General features: G+C 43.5%; 1 protein-coding gene and 1 long non-coding RNA gene across 7 annotated transcripts in view; one reads left to right on the top strand and one right to left on the bottom strand.

The window, feature by feature from the left end:
* Enox1 (ecto-NOX disulfide-thiol exchanger 1) overlaps positions 1-23,713 on the top strand; it is a 547,589-nt gene extending 523,876 nt beyond the window's left edge. For all 6 annotated transcript variants that reach the window (XM_034498830.2, XM_076930694.1, XM_076930695.1 and 3 more), the window contains 3 exons: positions 1,313-1,415; positions 9,288-9,373; positions 22,760-23,713. In XM_034498830.2, coding sequence (XP_034354721.1) covers positions 1,313-1,415; positions 9,288-9,373; positions 22,760-22,891 — 321 coding nt within the window. In that variant the 3' untranslated portion in view covers positions 22,892-23,713. The remainder of the gene's footprint in view (positions 1-1,312; positions 1,416-9,287; positions 9,374-22,759) is intronic.
* LOC143441669 (uncharacterized) lies at positions 17,806-22,825 on the bottom strand. Its single transcript, XR_013109259.1, has 3 exons — positions 22,690-22,825; positions 19,179-19,379; positions 17,806-17,916 (listed from the first exon to the last, which is right to left on the bottom strand). It is a non-coding gene; the product is annotated as an uncharacterized LOC143441669 (long non-coding RNA).
* Positions 23,714-25,028: the final 1,315 nt, after the last annotated feature.

Here is a 25,028-nt window from a genome sequence, read left to right as displayed (position 1 = left end):
GAGATTATTGCTAGGCCTGTGGGTACTGATAGAACATTTGCATCTGTGATTCTGTGGCTATAGAACATGGATAAACAGGCAAGTGTGGTTGATGCAGGAACTGTCCATACTAGCAACTGCAGTCCCAAGGAGGAGACCTTCCTAGATCTGTGGGACCTTCTTGAGGCTCTGGTAGGCTACTTGTCCTGAGGCTGTAAGGTCCCCAGGGACTACCTGATACCCTGTAAAGATTCACAGGTTTCAAGGCTTTTAAGGTAAGATGGCATCTAGCAGTAACTGTTTGAATAGCTTGGACTATGGTACTTTTCAGCTTACCTTTCTCTTACAATACAGAGCAGCCCGCCTCCCTCGCAGCCAGAGACCTAGTGTTAAAGCTTTATTCTCTTGGGTGCCATTCTGATACTGAATTTTATTTAGAGGTTCAGTAATCGTCCTTGCTGATTTCCAGCACTCTCCTGCAACCACTGACTGAAAGTTACAATTGTTTCTTTGTTGCCCTGGTGCTTACCCATGGCAAAGTTGAGTACAAGGTGCATTTATTCAACCATGTTGGATCTCCTTCAAGGGGAGGGAGCTGTCTTTCAGTTAGAAATTTCCTTCCAACAAGACTCAACTTCCCTGGTGATTACACATATGTACAAGCTATTAAGTTTCTATCATATCACATTCTACTTCAAGTCATAAATCAATAATGGGAGGATATGAGTTATATCTTTATCTCTATCTTTAATTCCAAACAGCTCAGGCGTGGCATGCCATTCGTGGACAGCTCTTGTTCAATTCCTCATTGTTTAGTTTTTTTATTAAAAAAAAAAAAAAAGAAAAAAGAAAAACCTCTCCAGGTTTGCCTTGCCTTCTCTACTTTCTTGTTCATAAGAATCTACTCCTACTCAAATACTCCACCTTCAGCTCTACCTCAGCTTCTCAGCCTTTCCTGAAGTCCGTGTTCATTCAGTTATTATGTAATCAGTCTTTTGTAAGCTTTGATGACACATCCCCCAAAATTCCATGTTTAGAATTAAAACATATTATGATGGTTACAGTCAAGTACAGCCTTTGTGACTAGAGGTGGTTGGTTTGGTTTAATTGACAAAAAGATAGTTTTGTCAAATTTGCTACTCTTAAATAGTATCCTGGTTCTGTGGGAGCGAAGTTAGGCGCCTATTATTGTACAAATAACTTTAAGATTTTTATCTATAAGAGAAAACAATGGCCTGTTTTATAGAGTTTAAGAAAAGGGTGGGGTCTGTTCATTAAAATGCATGGGGTCTACATAAATACCTACATGGCTTTTGCCTTTTTAACTTTATAGGAAATCAATGTGTTGACGGTTGCATTGGTTAACCAAGACCGAGAGAACAACACTGAAAAAAGAAGCCAAGGCTTAAAATCTGAGAAGGAGGCCCTGCTAATAGGTAAGAGAAATGTCTTATCATTATTTATTTACAGAAATCATCCCCCAGAGAATCAACTTGGACAATAGTTTAGTAACTTACTTCCACTGTGACAACAATCTAAATAGCCAAGTCTCCCAGTCAGAGGTCAGACTTATTTCATCAAGATTATACAATGTACATCTCAAATGAGTGTCATACAGACTGGCAAGAGTTTCCTTCTCTGGAACTAGAAACATTAGGTAGTTCTCAGACAGAAAATTGGGTTCAGAAAACTAAGTTAATTCACATCTCGTGAGTCAAAACTCTGAATGTTAAAAAGAGATTCTGTTGGTTCTTGTTCAAAAGTTCATAAGCCAAGCCAGGCATTTAGCCAATTTTGAGCCTGGAGATGAGCCTTTAAGCCCCATAGCAGAGTCTCTATTCCAAAGTCAACCCCAAGGCCAGACCTGTAATGCTGATTATTAATCACTGTATATAAAGTAATGTTGTTAGGATCATCGGCAATGTCTAAACCAGATTCCCACGCCATGTGGATTCATTTAGTTGAGATGAATAAGAGATGCTGGTCCCTAAGGAAGAGAAAATAAATTACTGTTCACCTACAACATCCATTTGCCCCCCAAAGATGTAGCCAGTGATCCTCGTTGCACCTTGGTAGAGACCCCAGCATGGGGGTTCCAGGTTCCTAGAACCACCCCTGGCTCCTCTGCAAGGTGTTAATGGTGAGGATTGAGAACACAGTACACATGAGGCAGACTTCCTCCCCACGCCAGGTCATTATCTGGCAGAAGCAACATCTTCTAAATATTGGATCCTCTCTCACCTTTAAAATGACAGGTTCACTGGGGCCTGCAGAAGCTGGCACAGGAGAAATTAAATTCAAAAGATAGTCCAAACTTCATCCATCACATATAGATTTTTCAACTACGGGTTATTGAATGTGACATCAACTTAGAGATACTCCAAGGAAAACCAATTATTTTTGTTCTCTCTGATGATATACAGCTGTAATAATATGCCATGCACACGTCTCAAAAGACATGCTGATGTGCATCCGTTCCAAGAACCCAAAACGAGCTCATATGTAGCTGCTAACTGGCTTTTTCTCCCCTCAGAAAATACTTCCGACTCTGACAATTGTTTATTTTATTCAGTGTGACTGTGATTACTGCCCCTACAATGTTCATAATGATCTGTAGAGAACTTTCTAGAAGTGTGAATAATTCTGACCACTTCCAAGCTTTTAAAATTTGGAACAGGCCCTACATTATTTTCCTTTTCATTGGAGATTGCCTCCTATTTAATTCTACATTCTCCTTGGAGAATACATTTCATTTATGATGTCTTTTAAGTAGTTCTGTGTATATATAGTATACAATGTGTGTAGATTATAAATGTGTTTATATATATACACATTTTAGCCAATTTCCACAGAATTTTAAGTATGTGCTTAATTATTGTAAATTCTGAATTATTTACATGTATATATGTATGTGAACATGTGCATAAGTGCCCACAGAGCCCAGAGGAATTAAATGACTCTGAAGCTGGAGTCAGAGACCATCGTGAATCTCCTGACATGGATGCTGGAAGCCAAACTTGGGTCCTCTATAATAAACACTCTTAACTGCTGAGCTTTCTCACCAGCCCCTAATTATTGTCCATTAACAAGAGGAGACAGGTGGGGGGGGGGTTGTTTGTTTATAACTCTCTTCCTCTACTAATGCCTTTAGTAACAGAAAAAAGAAATTAGCTATTCCAGTGTAATAGAAAGACAAGTATGAGGACATCAGAATCTTTAATACAAGTCTGCACAGCCAACTGAATGTTCCCCTCCCAGTTCACCTTTGGAGCCAGCCTACCTGTAAACAGTGGATTGGAGGAAACAAAACAAGGACTGTACTCATCAGCACACTAGAACTGGTGCACACTAGTACTAGTCAGTACGCCAGAATGTTGTGCTACAAAGGAGGCTGGAGACTTAGTGCACAATCAACGTACACTAAGAACAATCTTTCCTTTCGCTTCTGTTGTATTTTTACCTTCCTCTAGTAAATGGCTTAAAAAAAGATAGGACTTCTTCCCACAAACCTGCCCTCTAAATAGGCAGACATATATTCATCTAAAAGAGAGCAATCCTTTTGATTCCCCAAAGGGTTCTGGGATGGAGAAGTATCTCCAAGCTGGGCAGTGGATCCTGTGGAAGACTGCCATTGCCTCTGTTGCTAAGGCCCCACCATCCTAGTTACCATCCACATTGCCATGAAGTATCCTGATGAAAGTGACTTAAGGGAGGAAGGACTTGACTGGCTCACAGTTTTGAGGTTACAGTCCACTGTGGTGGAAGAGTCACAGCAACAGGAACATGAGGTGGTCACATGGCACCCACAGACAAGCAGAGAGAGGAATGCACGTGCCCAGCTCACTTTCTCCTTTTTACTCTTAAATAGATTTGCAGTCTCTTGAAGAATTTCATACAGTATCTCTTGATCATATTCACTGCCCATTCTCACCCCCAACTCCTTCCAGATCCTCCCTCATGTTTGCATGTTTGAAGAGTCTATCTTGTAGCAGCTGTCTTGGTCCTCTGGCTCTTGCAATATTTCCATACACACCCCTTCTGTGGTGTTCCTGGAGCTCAGCTCTCTCTCTCTCTCTCTCTCTCTCTCTCTCTCTCTCTCTCTCTCTCTCTGTGTGTGTGTGTGTGTGTGTGCATGTGTGTGTGTGTGTGCTGTTAGTGTGTTAATTGGGGTAGTTATCCCACAGTCACTTGGCACCTTCATTTTGACCAGGTATGACTTTCTCTACTGAGTTTAGTCTACTGCAAAACAGAGGCCTCTTTGATGAGGGGTGACAGCTATACTCAGGAGAAAAGTAGTTACAATGCAGTTAGAAATTATACTGGTTTAAGAAAGTAGCAAGTAGTGGGTTCTCCTCTAGGTCTATGCCCTCACCAGCCACAAGTACTTGGCTAATTTAGAAATCCAAGCATGGATTCCTCCCTATGTGTCGTCCTAGTAAGTAGCTATTGCTTACCCTAGGAGACAGTCCCACTGTTGCCTCTCAGAGTATCTTGCTGTGCTGGCCATTGATGTGGTATGCTGGCATCAGCAGCTGGATAGAATCATTGCTTGCCTTTCTCCGTGGATGCTTGCATGGCTTCTTATGATACTATGGGAACTGATCGTCAGAGAAGAGGCTTCCAGATGCCATCTAGATTGATTTCTCCAAATCCCATGTATGGAGTGTGCTGTGTCTTCAGCAACAGGATCTTGCCTTGTTTTCCTGGGGGGCAACGAGGGCAACTGCAGTTGCTTTGGGAGTCTCTTGAATTCCCATGACCATTAACTCAAAAGGAAGTTTTCTCTACTTGGCATTAGGGCTTCTGTTAGTTTATGGGGGTGGGGGCATTGTCACCCCAATTGTCATAGCTTCAATTAAATGTGGTGTGTGTGTGTGTGTGTGTGTGTGTGTGTGTGTGTGTGTGTAATTAAGTAACCATGAAATAATATCATCCCTTATGGATTTTTTTCAAGCATCCTTAGTGTTATTTATTCCTCTTCCTCCCCTCTTCCTGTGTGTTGCCTCCCCTCCCATCCTCCCTCCCCAGGTAAATGTTTCCTGTCAGTTTTTCCCATTTCCCCTTCTGCGTCTTACCTTCCCTATTGCCCCTCACCCCACCCAAATCCTACCATCATGGTCCCGTTTTAGTTTCCGGTATCTGCAGTTACTCCGGGTTAGATTACTATTTGGCAAACATCTGGGACTATATGAGAATATTCAGATGCCCCAACACCTTCTCAGGACACATTAATTTTATATGAAAAATGACACAGATTTGAGTTGCCTGGAAGACAAAGGGAGTGAAAAACAACCTACATTAAATGCATTTGAGTGACTATACAAATACAAATGGGGTTAGACCTTCAGGAACAGGGAAGGTACCTGTGGTCATTTGTCTTCCAGGTTCATAGGCCAAAGCAGGTTCTGTTCATTCTTAGGACCATGTGATACCAGAGTCTCTGTTTTGTTTATTTATTTTATTGTAATAAGTTAACAAAAAACAATCAGGACACTCCTCCTCACTGTAAATCCCAAGTAGATGCAGTCAAACCCCTTCTTACAGTTTGAGCCGGGGGCTAAGTCACTTTCCTCCAGCCTCCCTGGTTCTGAGAACCACCAGGTCCTTAATGGTTAGATGGAATGTGTGTTCCCCCCATCCTGACTCCTCTTCAGGCCAGGATCTATCCATGTCACTAGGCACCCCCTCACACTCCTGTTCCCATTGCTGTGTCACTGGCTCATGCATGTCCCCTGTGTTAGAACTGGAATGCCTGGCATAATACCTGGGTGCTAGAAAAAAAAAAAAAAATAGTTGAACATAAAGATACTACGCTTAGAGAACGTTGGATGGTAACTTTTGGTGTTCTTGTTGAAGGGAAGTGAGGCTACCGACCTTCTGTCCAAGCACAGTCTCTCCAGAGCACTGCAGCTCCCACAGCCTCTCTGTCCCTGTCTGCCCAGCTCTCTAGCCCCCTCGGAAACTGTTCATTTTCCCAGTTTCTTAATCTAACCTATCAGCTGCATTTGGCATAGCTGGATTCCAGTGGTAATCTAGAAACTCTTTCTCTTCCCAGGCATCAGGAGGCCATTCTTTCTCTTCAATCACTTTCTCTCATGGTTCTTCCTTTACTGAGGTTTCCTGAGCTTAGTCTCTAAATCTCAGAATCTTCCGGTTCAGTCTCTCCAATTTCTGTTTCCTGCAACCTTTAGAACTTATTCCAAGGCCCCTACTGGCAAATAAGGCTCCGCCTCCCACACATACTTCTAGATGTGAGCCACAGTCATCTTCAGCTAGCACTGGTCTTGCCTGACTGTTCCTGACTCAGGGCCCTTGCACCCCAAGGAGTGCATAAGTGTGCAGCAGGCTTAGTAAGGAAGGCTCCTCCATGTCTCCTATGTCTCAAAGTCTCACTGTCTCAGAGAAGCCTGCGTTTGACCCCTCAGTGTAAAATAGCTCCCACCAACCTCCAGGGGGCCCTGTGCTCTGCCATTGGTTTTCTCTGTTATCCTTATCACCATCTGAAAAGATTTCCTTCAGTCTTAATGTTTGCATTTACCATCTATGCTGTTTCTTTAGACGGAAAATCCACATAAATGGCCCTCCCCCATTTTTTTTTCTGGCTTTCTCTATGTCATATCCAGCACCCTGGCATCATATTGCCGCCGAGTGCTTTAAAGTAAAAACCTAACAGAACTGAATGCTGGTGAGGGGAAGCTAGTACTATTTGGTTAATTCCAACACTACCACTTTAGTCTTAGAAAGGTTCAAAACAAGGATAAAATAGATGGCCCTGATGGCATGCTTTTATGTGGCCTGCCAGAACGGGCCTTCCAAATGAGAGCTACTGCTCCTCACGCAGAGCTGGTTTGCATTTTTCTCAAGTAGCTTTTAGGGCTCTGAGACATGGTAAAAAGCCCAGTAGGACAACGTCTGCTCCTTTTATCCTACTTAGACTGTTGGCTTACAAATACATTCCGCTCTATTGGGAGCACATTCTTAAGTAGGGAGGCCTGCTGCTGCTCCGCAGAAATAGGCAGAGCAACAGAGCCCTTCCATTTGCAGCCCACCTGTTCAGCACCAGCGTAGCCTGGGTTCCAAGCCTGGAAGCTGCTCCCAGAGGGCCAAAAAAGAGTCTCCATTTGGGGACGGGTTGGCATTATTCATTAACTCTGGAGTTAACACTATGAGCCCCTCTCTTTTTTGTCCATTAAGAAATGTTTCCTTTATTTTGCTTTATTCTTGAGAATTTCAAATACACACACACACACACAAATATGATTATATCCACCACTGCCCATCTCTAACTCCCCCTATATATTCTCAAAACATCATCCTCTTAATTTCATGTTTTGGGTTTTGTTTTGCATGCACGCATATAAGTACCCTTCTAAGTTTATATATGGGGCAGGACTATCCACTGGAGCCTGGTGAGCCTATCCGTGGTCTCAGCATCAAAAATCAGGACCCTCTTCTCCCCAGCAGCTATCCACTGCTCACAGCTCCTCAGTAAGGGGTGGGACCTAGCAATCATCCACCCCATCTTTGCCAGGGTTTGGGCTGGCATCTAAATATCTATACCCATAGACCTGGGCTGCTCTCGGCCTTGGTCAGGCAAGTTTATTTTTGCAGTAATCCACAGTCAATGGAGAGATGCAATGGTCAGAGCTTTGAGAGTTGAGACTGAGTTCTAGGCCTAAGTGGGACGTCTGTATCAAACCTTCTCTCAAGGCTCAGGGACAGCAAAGAAGGTGGGGAGTGTGTGGAGAGAATGTAGGAGTCAGAGGATGGGGAAATACTGTGAAATGCTGTCTTCTAGATAGGACATGGCTATCTCATGCAAGAATTCACAGCAGCTATGGTTACCTGCACACCACCTACACAGCCGTCCCTTTTCCATTCCAGGAAACAACCTGGTTCCTTTCAAGAAGACAAAGAGACTTAATTTACAAAGCTGAATCTGATTTTTCAAATGAGAAAAAAACCAAGCACACAGAACAGAGAAACTACATTTTCTCAAGTGGTCTCACTTAAAGACGTTAAAATTACCATCATCACCTATAGATGGTCCCCTATTAGGCCATAAAACTGTAGATCAGAAAAAGATCTTCATAGACTCGGAATAAAAGGTGAGCTCTCTGTGTCACAGAACAGTCAGTCTCAGAATACAGATATTTCAGCGTGATGGAGATGTAACTGTTCCTACTGCCCTCACGCAGACCTCAAAAGACAGTCATCAAGAGAACTGGTCCAGACCTTCATTCTCTATCCTTATCCTAAAATAAGCTGGGGACTTGTCTGAAACCTGACTGGCACTCATCCGTGAGTATCCCACACATCACAGAGGAAGACAGGGGGACAAACACCATTTCTAATGAGTTCAAGACCCCTGCAAATGTAGGCTGGCCTGCTGCTTGGCCGGTGCCTGCCCTGCCCTGCCCTGCCCTGCCTGCATTTTAGGCAGGTGACCTTTGACACCAGCATCAGTTCTCCAGTACACAGGGTGGGAGATGTAATACACCTCACACCTGACTAAAGACTTTAGCCTCCATCTAAGCTCGACCTTTTCACCAAGAGCAGCACACTGTCTGTGGAATTGACTCCCTCACAATTTTGCTTTTGGACCCGGGAACAGGGAGGATGGGAAGGAAGATCACACTTTTCAGTTGGGTCCTGACACTGATAATCCAGCCATTTGTCAGTACGACCAAGATGGAAAGGATTCTGCAGAGCACTCATCCCTAGACCTTTACAAATGACGACCGCGTGAGTTAGAGCAGAGGAGAAGAGAGGAGAGGAGAGCTCCTGGATCCCATTCCACGGCAGCCACAGCCCATGGAAGTGGCACGACTTGTGTGGAGACTGTCGGGATGTAGATTATACACAGTTCATAACCAGCGACTGTAATTATCAAATACACTCGAGGCCGCGTGATCTCTGACACAGCTGCCTAAGTTATCTTCAGACTACAAAGCCCATTGAGAGAAAACAGATCATTTTAACCTTCCAGAAACTACAATTTCAGATCGATAAATCAAGCATACACTTGGTAGTTGAGCTGCTTCCAGGAGCCTTTGTTTAGAAATACTTCTATCCATCTATGCATCTTCCCAACGTCCAGCCACGCTAACCGCCAGACATCCCTATTCCATGAGAGTTACTGTCTGCCGAGCGCACTGTTCGTGGATGCTGGTTGACAGGTGTTGGAAATGGTCAGACCACATGACTCAGTTCATGGTGAGGTTAGATGGCATTTGTTAACTGAGACTCCTCCCCACTCTCCTCCAAAGAACTTACAGTGTTTATCCTTTTGTCTCGTTTCAATTCAGGCATCATATCAACGTTTCTTCATGTTCACCCGTTTGGAGCTAATATAGAGTATCTGTGGTCATACATGCAGCAGCTGGACTCTAAGGTAAAGTGGTTTGTTTTTCTTAATTGAACTTTCATTGTTGAAATTCAGTGTTGCTTGCTGGCTGCAGGTGGACACCACGTGAGCCGCATTAGGATAGAGCCCCATTGCAGGCCCTCTCAAAGGACCCGGGGCTTTAGCAGACAGTTGTCATCCACTTGCTTTTCTTTATACGAAGAAACATTGGTTATTTAAAGTGACAGTGACTTGTCACAGTCTATGGATGCCAGAGCGCCTTGAAAAGCCTGTGAGGGATTTGAAATTTCAGACTGGCCTGAGAGTTTCAGAGACAAGGAAGAAGAGATTTGTGAGGGTGGCTAATGAGGCAGGTTCCTCAGGTCACATTCACACAAGATTCCATGCTCGAGATGTCACATGGAGGGACCACCACCATCAATAGCCTAAAGATATGATATAATGCTCAAGAATGACAGCTGAGTTATCCTCAGCTGTGTTCCTTATGTGTCACACTCGGAGTCAGACCTTGGGACATTTTTCTGAAGTTTGGCTCTCTCATCTGAAAATTAGCAGTGTGTTTTGCCAAATGCAAAGACGCAGGTCGAGAAAGGTACAATTTCTGTATTGAGTTCAGGTGAATATTTAAGAGGGGCTGCAGCTGGTAAAGCCATGTCTTTTACAAGAGCTGTCTCTGTAGCTGGTCACTACAGCCAGAGAAATCACACAAGCCAAGAAAAAAAATAATAAAATAAAATAAAAACTGCCTTAAAAGCAGTGGAAATAAACAGAAGCGCCACCTCCAGTCAGAGAAAAGTACGGAGCCTTGTGCTACCAGATGCTCAGCCTACAGCTCTGTGACCCTGCAGCTCGCTTTGATATCTAGGGCATCCTCTGTATTCGGTGGTTAGCACGGATTACAGGATTACATTACCACACTGCATTCTCATTTGACGCCGATGATTTTACCAACTAAGGATCACAACGCTTCCTGCCAGAGCTTTATTAAGTAGACCTGACACTTCCCCTTTGAGAGGAATCATCTGAAACTGCAAGTGGTTTCTAGTCATAGACTTTTATGAAGGCTAAAAACAGGTTTTAAACTTTAATTTTTTTCTATCCATACACATGAATTGTACATATTAGGGGAGTGTAGTGTGGCGATTTCTCTTGTCTTCCCCAAAGGCTTATTTCCAAATATGAGTGAGGACAGGTAACACTTGCCTTTCTGTGCCGACAGCTTATGTCACTTCACATGATGTCACGATTTCACTCTTTATAGATGAGTAATTCTTTAATACATACCTATCAATCGCTGATCAACACCTAGGCTGACTATATAACATGGCTATTATAGATACTATACTAGGGTACTTGGGTAGGTGGATTTCTTTATATCCTAGTTGAGATTTCTTTGGGCAAATAACCAAAGTAGTATATCTGGGTTATATTGATAATTCTGCTTTTAATTTTTTGAAATTTAGTTTTATTATATGTATACATTTATTTTGGACTGCATGTATGGACACCATGAGTGTGCAGTACCTGCAGAGTCCAGAAGAGGGTGGATCTCCATGGAACTGGGCTTACAGATGGTTTGTTAGCTCCCATGTAGGTGCCTGGAAACAAAGAGGATCCTCTGGAAGAACAGGTGGTGCTTAGTCACCAGGGCATCTCCCTAATTTTTTTTGTGGGAACTCCATTATGATTTCCATGATGGATGGGCCAAATCACAGACCCACTGTATTACAGTATATAAAGTTCCCTTTCCCTACTTCCTAAGCTGCATCTGTCACTTGTTTTCCAAATAGGGTGAGGTAGAGTCTCCATGGAGTTCTCATTTGCATTTTCATGGTGGCCAAGGATGTTAAACACTTTATATACTGACCATTCACACTTCTTCTTTTGATAGTGTTCTTTAGTTCAGTTCATCTGCCTATTTACTGATTGAATTATTTCTCTTTATTATTGTTAGAAATATACATAAATATAAATACAGCAGTCTGAGTCCAGTTAGTGTTGCTCCTATGGATATGTTTTTAGAAATGACCACTGGTATTAGATAATCAGTTAGGGGCTCATCCTTGGGAAAGACTAATGATTCCTTCCTCGGCAGTCATTAATTGCCTATAATTCTTTATCTAGGGCAGTGGGTCCTTGTTCAATGGCATGTCATATCAACTGGTCCTGTCATTGCTCAGGTCTTGCTTAGGCTACCATATTGTTGAAATTGCATGAGTAAACATCCTCTGTCATATATAGAAGACACAGTCTCATATCAGGTGTCATCTGGTTCATAAGATATTTCCATCCCTCTTCTGCAGTGTTCCCTGAGCCTGTGTGGTAGCTGTTTTCCCTTGGGGCTGGGCATGGGCAGTTTTTCTTTGTATCTTGACTCTTGGTGGTGTTCTGTAATGGTCTCTGCTGTACAAAGAAGCTCCTTAATGAGAAGCAGGAGCTACACTGATGTGTAGGTAGAAGGATGGCATTTAGAATGCACTTAGAAATTACAGTGGTTTAGGAAAGTTGCAGTAATGCATTGTCCTCCAGGTTCCATGGCCTCAGCAATGGATGGTTAGCTAAGTTTACAGTGGCAGGCATGACTTCCTTCCTATTGAGCAGGTTTTAATTCAGTGAGAGCTGTAGCTTATTCCCAAAATGTAAGTGCCACACTGCATCTTTGCAGGCATCTTATTGTGGTTCCTAGACTTGATATTTGAGTAGGCTCTTGGCAGCTTGCATAGCACCTTCAGATACTAAGGAGAGCTAGTCTTCAGGGAGGAGGTGTCCAGGTCACTTCTGACTCCCAATTCCTGTGTTCAAAGTCTATGGCATCTTCAGCAATAGGGGCTTACCTTCAAGTTCTGGGAGGCAAGCACGAGCAGGGCAATGGCCTATAATTGTTTTTTATTTGGGTGGGTATTTTTGAGGTGGGTCTATTGAATTCCCCTGACCAACAACTCAAAAGAAGGTTTCCCATGACTGGTACTGGAATCTTTGTTACATAGTTTATGGCTCTTAGAGAAAGCATTAACACCCCAAGTGACATAACTACATATCCACAAATACTTTGTGTGTACTATATGTAATTATAGGTAAGTATAAACTACAATTCCATAGACTTTCTCAGAAATCCTTAGTGTTATTAATCTCTGTCCCCATCTTGTCCTCTGCATTGCCCTCCATAGTTAAGCTCTTCCCCCATTTTCCTTCTTCCCTATTATAACACCTGTATCAAATATCTCCTTCCTTTCTAGATGTGTGTGACACTATTTATGGGGAGACATGAATAGATATCTACCTATTTGCCCCAGATAGGAAACAGATTGAAGTAAAGATGCCACCAGGATCCAAACTGGTACATCAATAAGTTTTATTGGCATTACTTAACAGAGCAGAAACAACACAATGACAGCTACATCACCAAAAGCCCACCACAGCATGGGAGACCCCTTCAGAAAGGCTGTTCAGCATGTTGGACACTTTCTGGTAGCCCAGTGGTCCTGAGCCTTTCCCAGGCTTCTGGGCTGGTCTCAGCTACTTCTATACAATTGCATGGGCCTGGCTTTCTTCCAGGCATCTCAGCTAGCCTGAGCATACTTCACAGCAGTCCTTACTGCTTACATACATTTGGGGAGGGAGGAAGATAGTGAATCTGGTCAGTTTCAGGGACTTCCTAATTTTAGTGTTTACCTCATGAGCTTATCTTGTTCCCAATCTTAGAGAGATGCTCTCAGCATTTCCCTGTTTTGTGTGATGTTAGCTATGGGTTTGTCAGGAACAGCCTTTATTTTGATAAACAGTAATAATTCATCTATCAGGACTTTTAATATGAAGAGATGTTGACTTTTATCAGATGCATTTTCTGCTTACTGGAATTTATCATTTGTTATAGTAGTGTGATAAATTGCATGTATTGATTTGCATATGCAGAATCACTCTTCATCACCATCATGGTACTGATCTTTTTCATGTGCTACTAAATTTAATTTGATAGTATGTTGCAAATTTTTGTGTTAGTATTTATCAGGAATACGTTCCCAGTAGTTTTCTTTTCCTTTTCCTTGTGTCCTTGTGAGGTTTTGGTAACTAGAGAATGCTGGGTACATGCAATGAGTTTGGCAAGGTCTTTGCATTTCAGATCTTCAGAATAGTTCAGGATGAATTGGCATTAATACCTCAGAAGTTTTGTAAGATCATATGTGAAACCATGTGATCCTGGGCTTTTTTCATCTTTTAGGTATTTTAGTATAGATCCCTTCTCATTACTTGTTATTCGGTTAGTGAGGCTTATGTCTTTCTGGTGCAATTTTGGTGGGCCACTTGTGACCATTTTTCTTCTTAATTTTATTTGAATTGTCAGTATTGTCCTGAACTTCATGAGTTTTTTGCACAATCAGCTTTTGAGTTCTTTAGTGGACATTGTTTATTTTAATTGCTTTGGAATGTGCTCCTAGAGAAACTGACCTTTCCACAGTCCTTGTGCTCCTCCACAAGGATTTCTGCATGTGGTGGGTCCCCCACTACTGTGATGGAGAGGCCTTCTCAGAACATGGCTTTCCCTGATGGTGGTATCAGCATGTCAGGTTGTTATGGGATGCTGATTCTGACTTTTGTCTGGCACTTTACAATAGTCTACTAAAGGCTCTTTGGCTGCTTGCAGACTTTGGCCAGTTGCATTCTGATAAGTGCAGAGACTCACTTGTCTCTGCAGACCACACAAGTGGGCACACAACACTTTAGTCGAGTATGATGGAGATTTGAGTGACCATATAATGGTGGGGTATATTGGGTAGCATCAGAAGTGATAAAAGGTCTTTAGCCATTTTCCTCTGACCGGTGGTATAGACCTAGACCCTATATGAAGAGAGACAGAGGCAAGAGCCACAGCTCCCACTGTGGGTTGCCCACACCCAGTCCTGACAATAGTAAGTAGCCAGGAGTGGGAGCTATTTAAATGGTGTAGCAATAGGAACTGAGGTTTCTTCTGCTGCCATTGGGAATGCCCACCAGAGAAGTGGGATCTCAAAGGTCTCCATCTGTGTATGCCTATGGAGAGGATGTTTCTGCCTCTGGTTCCTTCTACTGTAATGCCCCCCAAGTAATGGACAGACGCTAGGCCTTCCCCAGAGTCATCTCCAGCTCTCCTTCACCCCAATGTGCTTTAGGGTTGGGATACAACCTAGCTACAGTGTGCAAGCCTGCCTCGGGCGGCCCCTGTAGTCAGAACAATCATATTCTCCTGCCATGGTAGTAAAGGTGCCTGAGAGCCAGGTATGAGCGATGGCTGAAGGAAGCATATGGACACCTGCTACTAGTGGTGGGATGAGCCTTAATTTACATCATCTAGCCATGGTAAAATCCTCAGGCCCTAAGGGCAGTTCTAGCTTAGAAGACAACAGTCTACTTCCCTCAAAAAGGAAACACAGACCTCTCTCCACTTCCATTTCCACCCACACAGTCTTCCATTTCCTCAGGGAAATGTCCAGTAATGCTGCCAAGTTTCTTCCTCATTCCAGAGGTGACTGTATCACAAAGGACTCTAAAACTTCTGGGTGCCAGGGACCGGATCCACGTATTCTTTCTAGCCCAGAGAGGTTATGAGGATATTTATGCTTTTTAATCCAAAGAGGAAATTCTTGCTGAATTCTGGAGTCCCATATCTTCAGGGCTTTACAAAGAAAATAAAATAATAAGAGGTTTGCCTTCTTTAAGCGAATTTACCAGGGCCTTGTCCCCACATCAGCTGCCAAAAGGCTCATAGTCCTGGATCTTCAGGCAGCCTGAGCACGCTGTCTCTGAGGCAGCAGCCAGGGCCAGCTGCCTCTGGTTAATCAGAATGAACGGTGGGTTGTGGTCCTATGCAGAGTTTTGGTTACTATTGCATTAAGGCAACATGGATCTAGCCCAACACCACCACACAGCGAGGTTGCTGCTTCTAATAATAAAAGCAATGTGTGAAATTTCCACTCAGAACAACATGGTTTTCCTTGAGATTTGACATCACCACCACTGGCACAATTGTAAGCTGGCAAGCATTTAGATTCCGCTCACCCCTGTAATGATGAAAGCAAGAAAAGCAGGCCCTGTCCAGCCCTGCAATGTAACTGTTTCTTACCAGCATTTCCCCGAAGGCTGCACTTGGGAATGAGAGTGATTGGGAAAGGAAGGGAGGGCAAGAATTAATTTAAATTATGCCAGGCATGTAAATTGTTCATGGCCCCTAAAACCATGTAGCCCCATAATAGGCCATTTTCCAGCTAAATATTTTTCTTGTTCCTGATAATGATATTTGCATTTTGCTTTTTTCCCTTCTTGGCTTGTTCCCAGCTACCCACTGTCTTCACCCACCTGTCTGTCTTCTATCAGAAATGTGAGGCAGGCAGACAAGAGGGTTCTTTCCAACAGACAGGGCAAGGGCTTCAGGAGGCTTTGCTGACTTTTCAAAGCAGACAACACTAAGTTTTCACTCATCTTAGAACAGAATCCCAACTGTGTGAGCTGAGTGACTCCACCCTCCCACTGATGCTCCCACGGACACTGGCGTGGAGCTGTGGCGACTGATCACTTCCTGCTGCCTTCCTTTGCTCCGGCTCACCGCTCATACAGTGTAGAGCAGCAGTTCTCAACCTTCCTAATGCTGAGACCCTTTAATGGTGACCCCAACCATAAGATTCTTTTCACTGCCAAGTTCATAACTGTAATGTTGCTACTGTTATGAATCATAATATAAGTATCTTGTTTCCCGATGGTCTTAGGCAAACCCCATGAAAGGGTTGTAGGCAAACCCCATGAAAGGGTTGTTCGACCCCCAAAGAGGTCACAAGCCCTAGTTGAGAGCTGCTAGTCTAGAGGCTCTTCTCCAATCTAGACACACACACACACACACACACACACACACACACACACGCACGCACGCACGCACGCACGCACGCACGCACACATGCATGCATGCATGCACACGCACACACACTTTTGAGACAGAGTTTCAGCTCTGACTGGACCAGAACTCTATGTAGACCAACTACATACACCAAGCTGGCCTCAAACCTACATGCCTTTGACTCCCAAGTGCTGGAATTAAAGGAAGGCACAATCAACTCCTGGCAAATTTACATCTTCAAAGAACTGTAATTCAGTCCTGTGTGTGGCAGGCTGCCCTGCCCACCTCTGCATAACCTGCAGCCTCTCCTCAAAGCTCTTAGAGTGAAGGTTCTGGTTCCAAAACAACAGACCCAGTATGATGACAACTGAGGCAAGTCACCAGCTCAGCTTGGGTGCTCTGAGGTAGGTGAGCATTTCCCACCAAGGAAACATCATCTGCATTTTTAAAACATTTCTCTGCACATGCAGAAGTTCAGCATCTTTTCAGTTTCCAAGAGATTCTGACTTTGCCTTAATGGCACAGCGTTCTCTCCTGGGCTGCGGCGATGGCGACAGTGGATGAAGTATTCCTAGTGGAATGTTTAAATTTCCCACATGACTAATCCTCACTGTGATATATGTGCTGCTGTTAACAGCCAGCTGTCAGCGAGCACTAATGAACGATTGCTTAGACAGACTGTAATGAATGTGCTTTTTAGATATCGTAGCACCCCCAGAAGGGAGCAGACCTCTACTTGACTACAAAAAAGAATATGCTCACAGTAAGGGACGCCAAGAGGGCTGTGTGACACCCAAGAAATACTAGACTATGTCGGTCCTTTTCATGTGCCCAGGTTAGTCCTCTGGTCCAGACAGGAACAGGATAGATGGCCATCACACAGCAAACATTTAAGAGAGGGGGAGATGAGAGAGAGAGAGAGAGAGAGAGAGAGAGAGAGAGAGAGAGAGAGAGAGAGAGAGAAACTTGACTCACATGGACAAGGTCCTAGATTCAATTCCTAGCAACATGCTCCCTTCCCCCACTCCACCCCACCCAAAAAGAATGTATTAAATAAAGTTGAAAACCAGACATTGATGAGTAAAGTACTGGATTGAGCGGGGTGGGGTCACAGTCAGAGACACACAAAACCTGAGAGAGAAGAGCAGGATGAAGCTCTGGCCAGGAGCATCACTCTGGGCTGTGTGAGGCAGTGTGGCTTCTCTTCCCTTCCTCCCTCTTCCTGGGTTTTGCTTGTTTGGTTTTGGTTTCTTTTGAAGTCCCCTCCCCCCTCTTAATTCTCCCATGTTTATCTTTTCCTCCTCTGAACCTACCTTCCTCTTCCAGTTTCTCTCTCAATTCTTTTTAAATCCTCCCTTTTACCTTTCTTCCTTCCTCACGTACACTGAACACTTACCCCGTGTCGTCTGTGCTTGTTCATAGCATGCTTAGCACAGGGACACAGTAGCAAACATGGTTCACACACACTCTAAAGGTCAAAACCCAGTGTATCATGTGGATGAAATATGGCTTTACACTTGGCTTCGCTGGTGCTTCAGCCTATGCTGGCACCTTTTCAGTGCCCCAACTGTTTAGCCCCCCTTACCTGATGGTATGGGACATGCCAGCTCCATCATGTCTCATCTGTCTGCAGGCCTGGTGAGGACATTGTGGACTTGGGCTGGAGCCAGCAAAGCAGGAAACAAACACAGCTGGTCTCATGTTTCCTCTGGAATGTCAGCACAACATAAGCTCCAGGGTTATTATGGAGCCTTTTCCTCTGTTTCCTTTTATAAAGCTCACCACAGCTCAGTTCTCCCTGAAGGAATAAGTATTAGAAGTCCTAGACTGATGGTGGCAGTGCACGCCTTTCATCCTAGCACTAGGGAGGCAGAGGCAGGCTGATCTCTGAGTCCAAGGCCAGCCTGGTCTACAGAGAGAGTTCCAGGATAGCCAAGACTATGCGGAAAAAGACTGTCTGGGGGAGGGGCAGGATGTTGTTTTTTTCTGGAGAATTTAAAACAACCCAAACAAAAACAGATGAAGAAGAAGCCCGAGAGTATAATGGTAGGAAGGGAAGTTGTGAGAGGAAAATGGCAAGAAGTAGCGAATAGTCAGGAAGATGAGGTGAACAAAAATACTTGTAAAGTGAGACTGCTTTGGAGAAAGAGGAGGGCAGAAAGCACAAACACCATAAACGCGTCAGGAGATGGGAAAGGCCAACGTCACACTGGCCTAGAAGCAGCTTCTCAGCAGCTTCCCTGTGGTGCACACGGTGACCATCCTTAGGAAGGTTTCTAGGTTAGGTGAAATGCCCCCGGTGTGGACATATGCTGGGTAGGATGTCCTGTGAAATGCTCCATCCCATCATATGGCAGAACGCAGCTCTTGGCTGACCGCCACCAGAAACAACAGCTCACTACACTTGAGAAGCTTAGGAACTTTAGAACTTGGGCTCATTCCTCTTGGGGTAACTTCCCACCTTCCCACTTCCGTTTAGCTGTCTGTAGTTTGTGTGTGTGTGTGTGTGTGTGTGTGTGTGTGTGTTCTTTGTATTGAATATGTGGCCATGTAGGACAGCGCAGTTGGTAAAGGCACTTGTCATGCTAGCCACATAAAGGTGGAAGGAGAGAGAAGATGACAGATGTCTCACTTCTACATGCACACTAGGGTTGCTTTGTGCAACCACCTACACACACACACACACACACACACACTCATATGAAAGAAAAGTGTATAGTAAATACTACTTAAATTTGGTTGCCATTAGCATTCTACTAACAAGGCATAAAAGCTGTCTCAGTTTGAACTCTGGGCCACAGCCTAACAGATAGGTAGGTATATTTTTAATGGCTCATCCTAAAACTCACATTAACAGGAGAATCCAGCACTATCAGATCAAATCAAATCCTTGAAGCATTCAGTCCGTTTCTTCCGAGCTAATCCCCTAGTCTTATTAGAAAACAAGTCTGACGAGAGAGATTACAGTACCTTGGAGTGAGTGCTGGCCATGGCTGCTCATCGTCTGCCGCTGCTCTGGGTGTGATGTCAGGATACTGGTCAGAGGAAGTGAGCATGAGCTGGTCCATTTGGAATCCTCAGGCTTTGGTTGCTGATGTGGATGTCATTCTGCCAGTAGTCACCACAACAAAGCCCAGCCCTCCTTCACAGTCTGCTCACTGTTAGCATCACCTGAGGAGTACAGAGGCCTGACTAGATTGTTGCTAATCCCCTCCATGCAGCCTCCTAATAAATCCATGGCATTCCAACTGTAGAGGCAAGACCCAAGCCAGCCTTACCTGACCCTCAGTCTCTGTACTTGTAAATGCTTCCCTGTCTCATGAGAGTGTGGTTAGAATGACAAAACCTTCGGGATTTTGTTTTTCTTTTAAAAAGCTGTCTCAGTGGTTAGACCTTTCCAGCCAGAGCAAGCAGCCACACGTGTTTGCTACCCCAGCTCCACAGCCTCCAGAATAGATGATGTCTTCAGACACTTATTCTACCCTTAAAATGTAGCTGTTTCCCGCCTTGCTAAAGCTTCTCCCTGTGTTTCCGGGGAGGGAATAGTTACCCTGGACACTAGCTACCAGCTAACCCTCCTCTGCCGTCCTCGTGGCCACGGCCTCTGCTTGATCTGAGGGAAGCCAGCTCATCCCAAGAGTAACACCCCAGTTTGACAGGCAAAATTTTCTAGAAGTAAAATAAAGGAATTTTGGAAGGGGGCAACACGCCCTCGTACAGCCTCGTGGAACTGTCTCTTGCATGGAATAAGGAAAAAAGATTTAAAAGTAGGGGAAGACAAGAGCTCGTAGAGGTGCAGCCTGGCCTCGTAAAGCATAAAGAAAAGGTCTCCTGTATGAACTTAGGAAAAAGGATGTAGAACATCTACTGGAAAGAAATAGCCAGGGCTGGAGAGAAGGCTCAGCAGTTAGGAGGAGTTGCTGTTCTTCCAGAGGACCCAGGCTCAATTCCCAGCACCCACACAATGGCCACAACCATCTGTGGCTCTGGTTCCAGAGGACCTGATGCCCTCTTCTGGCCTCTATGTGCACTGCATGCCATGTAGACTTAGAAGCAGGCAAAACGTTCATGCACATAAAACTTGTCTGTTTGCTTCTTTAAAAGGAAGAACTGATCACTGTGAGGATACAGACATGCTTGGCCTGATTTAAACACTGCACAAGCTGTACATCTATAGAAACAACACAGATTCCTCTGCTAATATGTACAACCTTCATATTTTTAGGTGTCAGTTATGTAAGAAAATGTCTTCTGGGCCTAACGCTGACTGAGTTTGACTATATACCTCCTGTACTCGTCTCGTGTGACCTTTGACCGCAGATCTTGACATTTCTGCCCCAAACCTTTTACTATTACCATTGTTGTCTATCTGTGTACTGTGTAGAGACACAAAGACAACGTGGAGATTGCCTGTGCTGGGCACTGAAGTACTCCCCCCAACCGCACAGAGAGATGGTATTTCTATTACACATGGAGGAACTGAACACCATGGGAATAAATGAGCCGCCCAGGACCATGCTGCTTGAAGCTTAGCCCACAGTTGAATCTGACTGTCTGACTGAAGCCTTGATTCTTAACCCGGATGGACCCTCTCAGAAGAATTGCTGGGGGAGCTTGTTAAAAATAGATTATCTGGGCTACATTCCCAGACCGCTAACCCAAGGTCTCAAGAGAAGCAACTAGGGAAGCTGCACTTTCAACAGGAGCTCCGGGTGCTTAGTGTTTCATAACAATTCCCTTCTTGCCTGGCTGGCCACTCCAGCTGAAGAGCAGGCATATAAAGCAGATGAGTCCCCAAGCCACACGCACAGGTCTTTACCAAGCTCTGTTTTCCCATCAGCCACACGTAGCTCACAGATAGAAACGAAGATCTTAGAGAAGATACTCTTACCATATCGCATGGAAAGAGGGGCACCTTGTAAGGTCACTTTGAAAACCTCAGCAATCTGTTCAGTAATGTTTTGTCGGTTGACTTGGGAATCTAATAATCCTTCCAAAATAGTTTTATGGTACAGATCATTCAGATCTTAAATTATTCACATACACACAACACACACACATACATACACACACACACACACACACACACACACACACACACACAAATATCAGAATACAATCTATTAGGGAATAGAGAAATTGATCAATGGTTATGAGTACTTACTGCTCTTCCAAAAGACCCATGTTCAGTTTCTAGTACCCACATGAGGTACTGCCTAAGATCAGATTCCCTCCTCTGGCATTCCCACATACATGGCATCCATTCACACATGGTATAGACACACACACACACACACACACACACACACACACACACGGTATCCCCACACAAATGGTATACACACACATATAACCAGTGCACCTCAATACATATAAATAAAAGTTAATATTTTTAAAAAGAATATCAACTATTTTGCCTTTCAGGAATGCCTCTTTTTAACTAAAATTTTATGCTATAGGTCTAGGAACATTGAATCTATATGGAATGTCCTCCCTATGAATATTAAGTACAATTTAACTTTCTATTATAGTACAAACCAAAAAGACAAACTTAATATTAAGTGGGACATGTAGTCTCTACAGTGATCTCTCTGTAGCAATTACATCATGAAAAATCATAATCACTCCACATTTCTATGTGCCCAAATCTCTAAGCAGCCTTGACCCCACCCTTATTAAATGCTACTCCCATTCGCTAAGGCCTAAAGAGACTAATTATCTTTGTAAGGTCCATTTAACTCTTAACAATGGCAGATTGGGGTTTCAGACAGAATCTCAGCTCCAAAAAAAAAAAAAAAAAAAAAAAAAAAAAAAAAAAAAAAAAAAAAAAAAAAAGGCCATTTTGTCATACAGGTTCTTGCAATGCCCTCAGATTGGGATGCAAACACGGTGAAGCAAGAATAGTGGCCGTGGTAGGAAAGATCAAAGTTAATTTTGTTTTAAATGAAGAACAAATGAATTATTAATGTAAGAAGTTCCTGAAGATTTTTTTTAAGGAAGAATTTTAACTGAAACATCTGTCTAGACATTGTAGCCATTTTTTTTTATGACTGGCTATCAAGACGTTTTACTGCTCTGAGTCTGAGGTTTAGTCTTCATTCCTAAACCTTTATCATCTCTAAGAAGAGAAAGCAGTTGAATGGCAAAATAATAATAATAATCATAATAAATTTCAACCTTAGGGGTTTTCTGATGAGCTACGGAAAGTTTCTGCCCTAGGCAGGTGAGAGTGAGCACAGCATTGGTGGGGAATCGTGCTGAGCTTTTTATGTTGGGAAGGCTGTTAAGACTAAGACATGGTTCTTAGATGCCATGAGGCATCTCTCTATTCACGGGAAGGACAAGCTCAGACTCTCCTAGTCCCTCATCCCACACCCACCTTGCCAGCTGCTTACAGACAGGGTGATCCAGGGCAGTACTTCCCCCTGTTGCCTGATGGCCAAGGAGAAAACCAACTGTCTCAGTGGAAAGCAGAACTTACCTTGGTCTGTTTATTTCTGGTTTCCTGTTGGGATGCTTTTCTAGAACTGACGTCTCTCTCTTCCTAACAGATATCCGCCAATGAAATCGAAATGCTTCTGATGAGGCTGCCACGCATGTTCAAACAGGAATTCACTGGTGTGGGAGCGACACTGGAAAAGAGGTGGAAGTTGTGTGCCTTCGAAGGAATTAAAACGACCTAACTGACAGCCAGGAAAGCTGGAAGCAAAACTGTCTGACGCCAGCCAGGGCTGTACAGTGTAGGAGCAGGAGGGTTGGGCTCTGCCAGCGTGGGACCTTCGTGGAGCCACCAAAGCTTTGTTCAGTGACATCTGTGGCGTTTTCATGTGCGTGGAAATGTAATTGTGTACCAGTTCCTTAAACTAGACCAAGCCTCATCCTATGCCAGACCTGTCCCTATGAATACCAAGCAATGATTCCACAGTCAATGACCACAAAAATCTCAAACTAGGCCTTGTTGCAGAGTAGAGCAAATGCTTACAGTTAATGGCTCTGTAGCAATGGTGGTTGCCAGGCTACGGGGTTGTATATGTAATGTATAGCTGAAAACATTAAATGACATTTTCCTGATGGTCTTTCTGTTTTCGTTAATAAAACAACAATAAAACAACAACAAAAAAAGTGATTTTACAGTGGGGAAAAAATCATACCAAAAGAAAACTTGAATATGTGTTTGAACAGTTATTGTATTTTGTAAATTAAGTTATATGCTGTTCCAGGGACTTTTGCCTTATTGAAGAGGCAGAAAACTATGATTGGACTCCTTGAGACTGCTTTATCAAGGATATTATTTTTCTAATGTAACGGTCTCCATCGCGTGTTCTTTTCACATGGACTGCATAGCAATTTTCATAAAATGTAAATAGAAGGAACAACTGCTGCTGTCCCGTGCTTGGTATGTAACATTCAGGTTTATGCATTGAGAAACATTCGGAAAATATTCCTGTTACAAATTTTATAGCAAAGATATTAATTTTTTTCAATAAATCTTGACTTCTACCATATTGGTTTCGTGTAATATTTTTGTTCATTCATGTTCACTCCTTCTTATGAAATCTTTTTCTCATTTTCTCAGATGTGTGTACAAAGCTACCACTTTAAATGTATTCAATATGAGGCGAATGGCACTAAGAGAAAAAAAAAGCATTGTTAGTATTAGGAAATATACAGTCAGTGGCTCAGAAAGCAGGGTACAGATGGTTCAAGATTGGGGTGGACACAGCTATAGGACTAAGAAGAAAACATCTAAATCCAGTCAACAACAGATTTTCTGTTGCTTTCTGTCCTCGTGGCAGGTACTGAGTACCCAGTCGGCTCGTCATGTCATGGTGGGGTTTTACATTTGTATACTTTCTATATAAACCATGTGTCAAAAAGGAATGGAGTCATTCATATAAAAGCCAGCGATTTAAACAACTCGGTCTTCCCTCTTCCTTTACCATCATGTAGAGTAGAATGTGGCTTTAACTTCCCTTTCCTTCCTGGTTTATTACATAAAATCCCCCCCCCCCCAAAAAAAAAGACAAGTATTCAAGGTATTAATTCTAAATGAAACCTTTTTTCTTTTTACAAAGATAGCAGAGCTATGAGCATTCTTGGAAACTCTGAAAGGGCAGTCATCATTTCCTATTGGATATTATTAGCCTCAGGTTCTTTTTATTGAACTCTGGAAAATGAAGGCCCTTTGTCATAACTCCCATAGCATCTGCATGTGTGTTTGGTTCAGGCTCAGTGCCAATGCTGTGCGTGTGGAGATGAATGAGGAAGACCCTCTTCTTAATGCATTCAGAGCTCAGTCTGAAAGAGATGATCCCCCCCCCCAAGTTTGTATATGTGAGCTTTGAGGCAAGGGAGGCATACTAGGAATACTGTAGGCATCAACGAGAATGCTAAGGTCAACTGAGCATGGTGGTGCATGCCTGTAATCCCAGTGCTCAAGAGTCTGAAACAGTAGGATTAAAAGTGTGAGGCCAGCCTACGCTATACAGTGAGACCCCATCTCTAGAGAGTCAACAAAAGCAAATCCCACTATCCCATTAAACACCGGGGCACCCATTTACTGATGCCCACAGCCACTACCATCCTGTCACATTCCTAGACTATGATAGTTAGAAAGCAGAAGACATCATTTACAGGTAACACTGTTATAAAGCAGACTAAGGTTCACATAGAATTGGGGGTAAAGCTTTAAAGATCCCGTACAGATTCTACTCAATGGTGATAAAACGTTGGGTAGGGGTGAGGAGGAGGGGCCACAACCCTACCGGTTCTGCCTGCAAACATGGGGGTATTTTATGTACGTCGCTTGCTTCCGAGCGT

The sequence above is a fragment of the Arvicanthis niloticus genome, chromosome 3 (genome assembly GCF_011762505.2).
Source record: "Arvicanthis niloticus isolate mArvNil1 chromosome 3, mArvNil1.pat.X, whole genome shotgun sequence".
Classification (NCBI taxonomy): domain Eukaryota; kingdom Metazoa; phylum Chordata; class Mammalia; order Rodentia; family Muridae; genus Arvicanthis; species Arvicanthis niloticus.
This window is presented reverse-complemented; position numbering and strand designations above follow the sequence as displayed.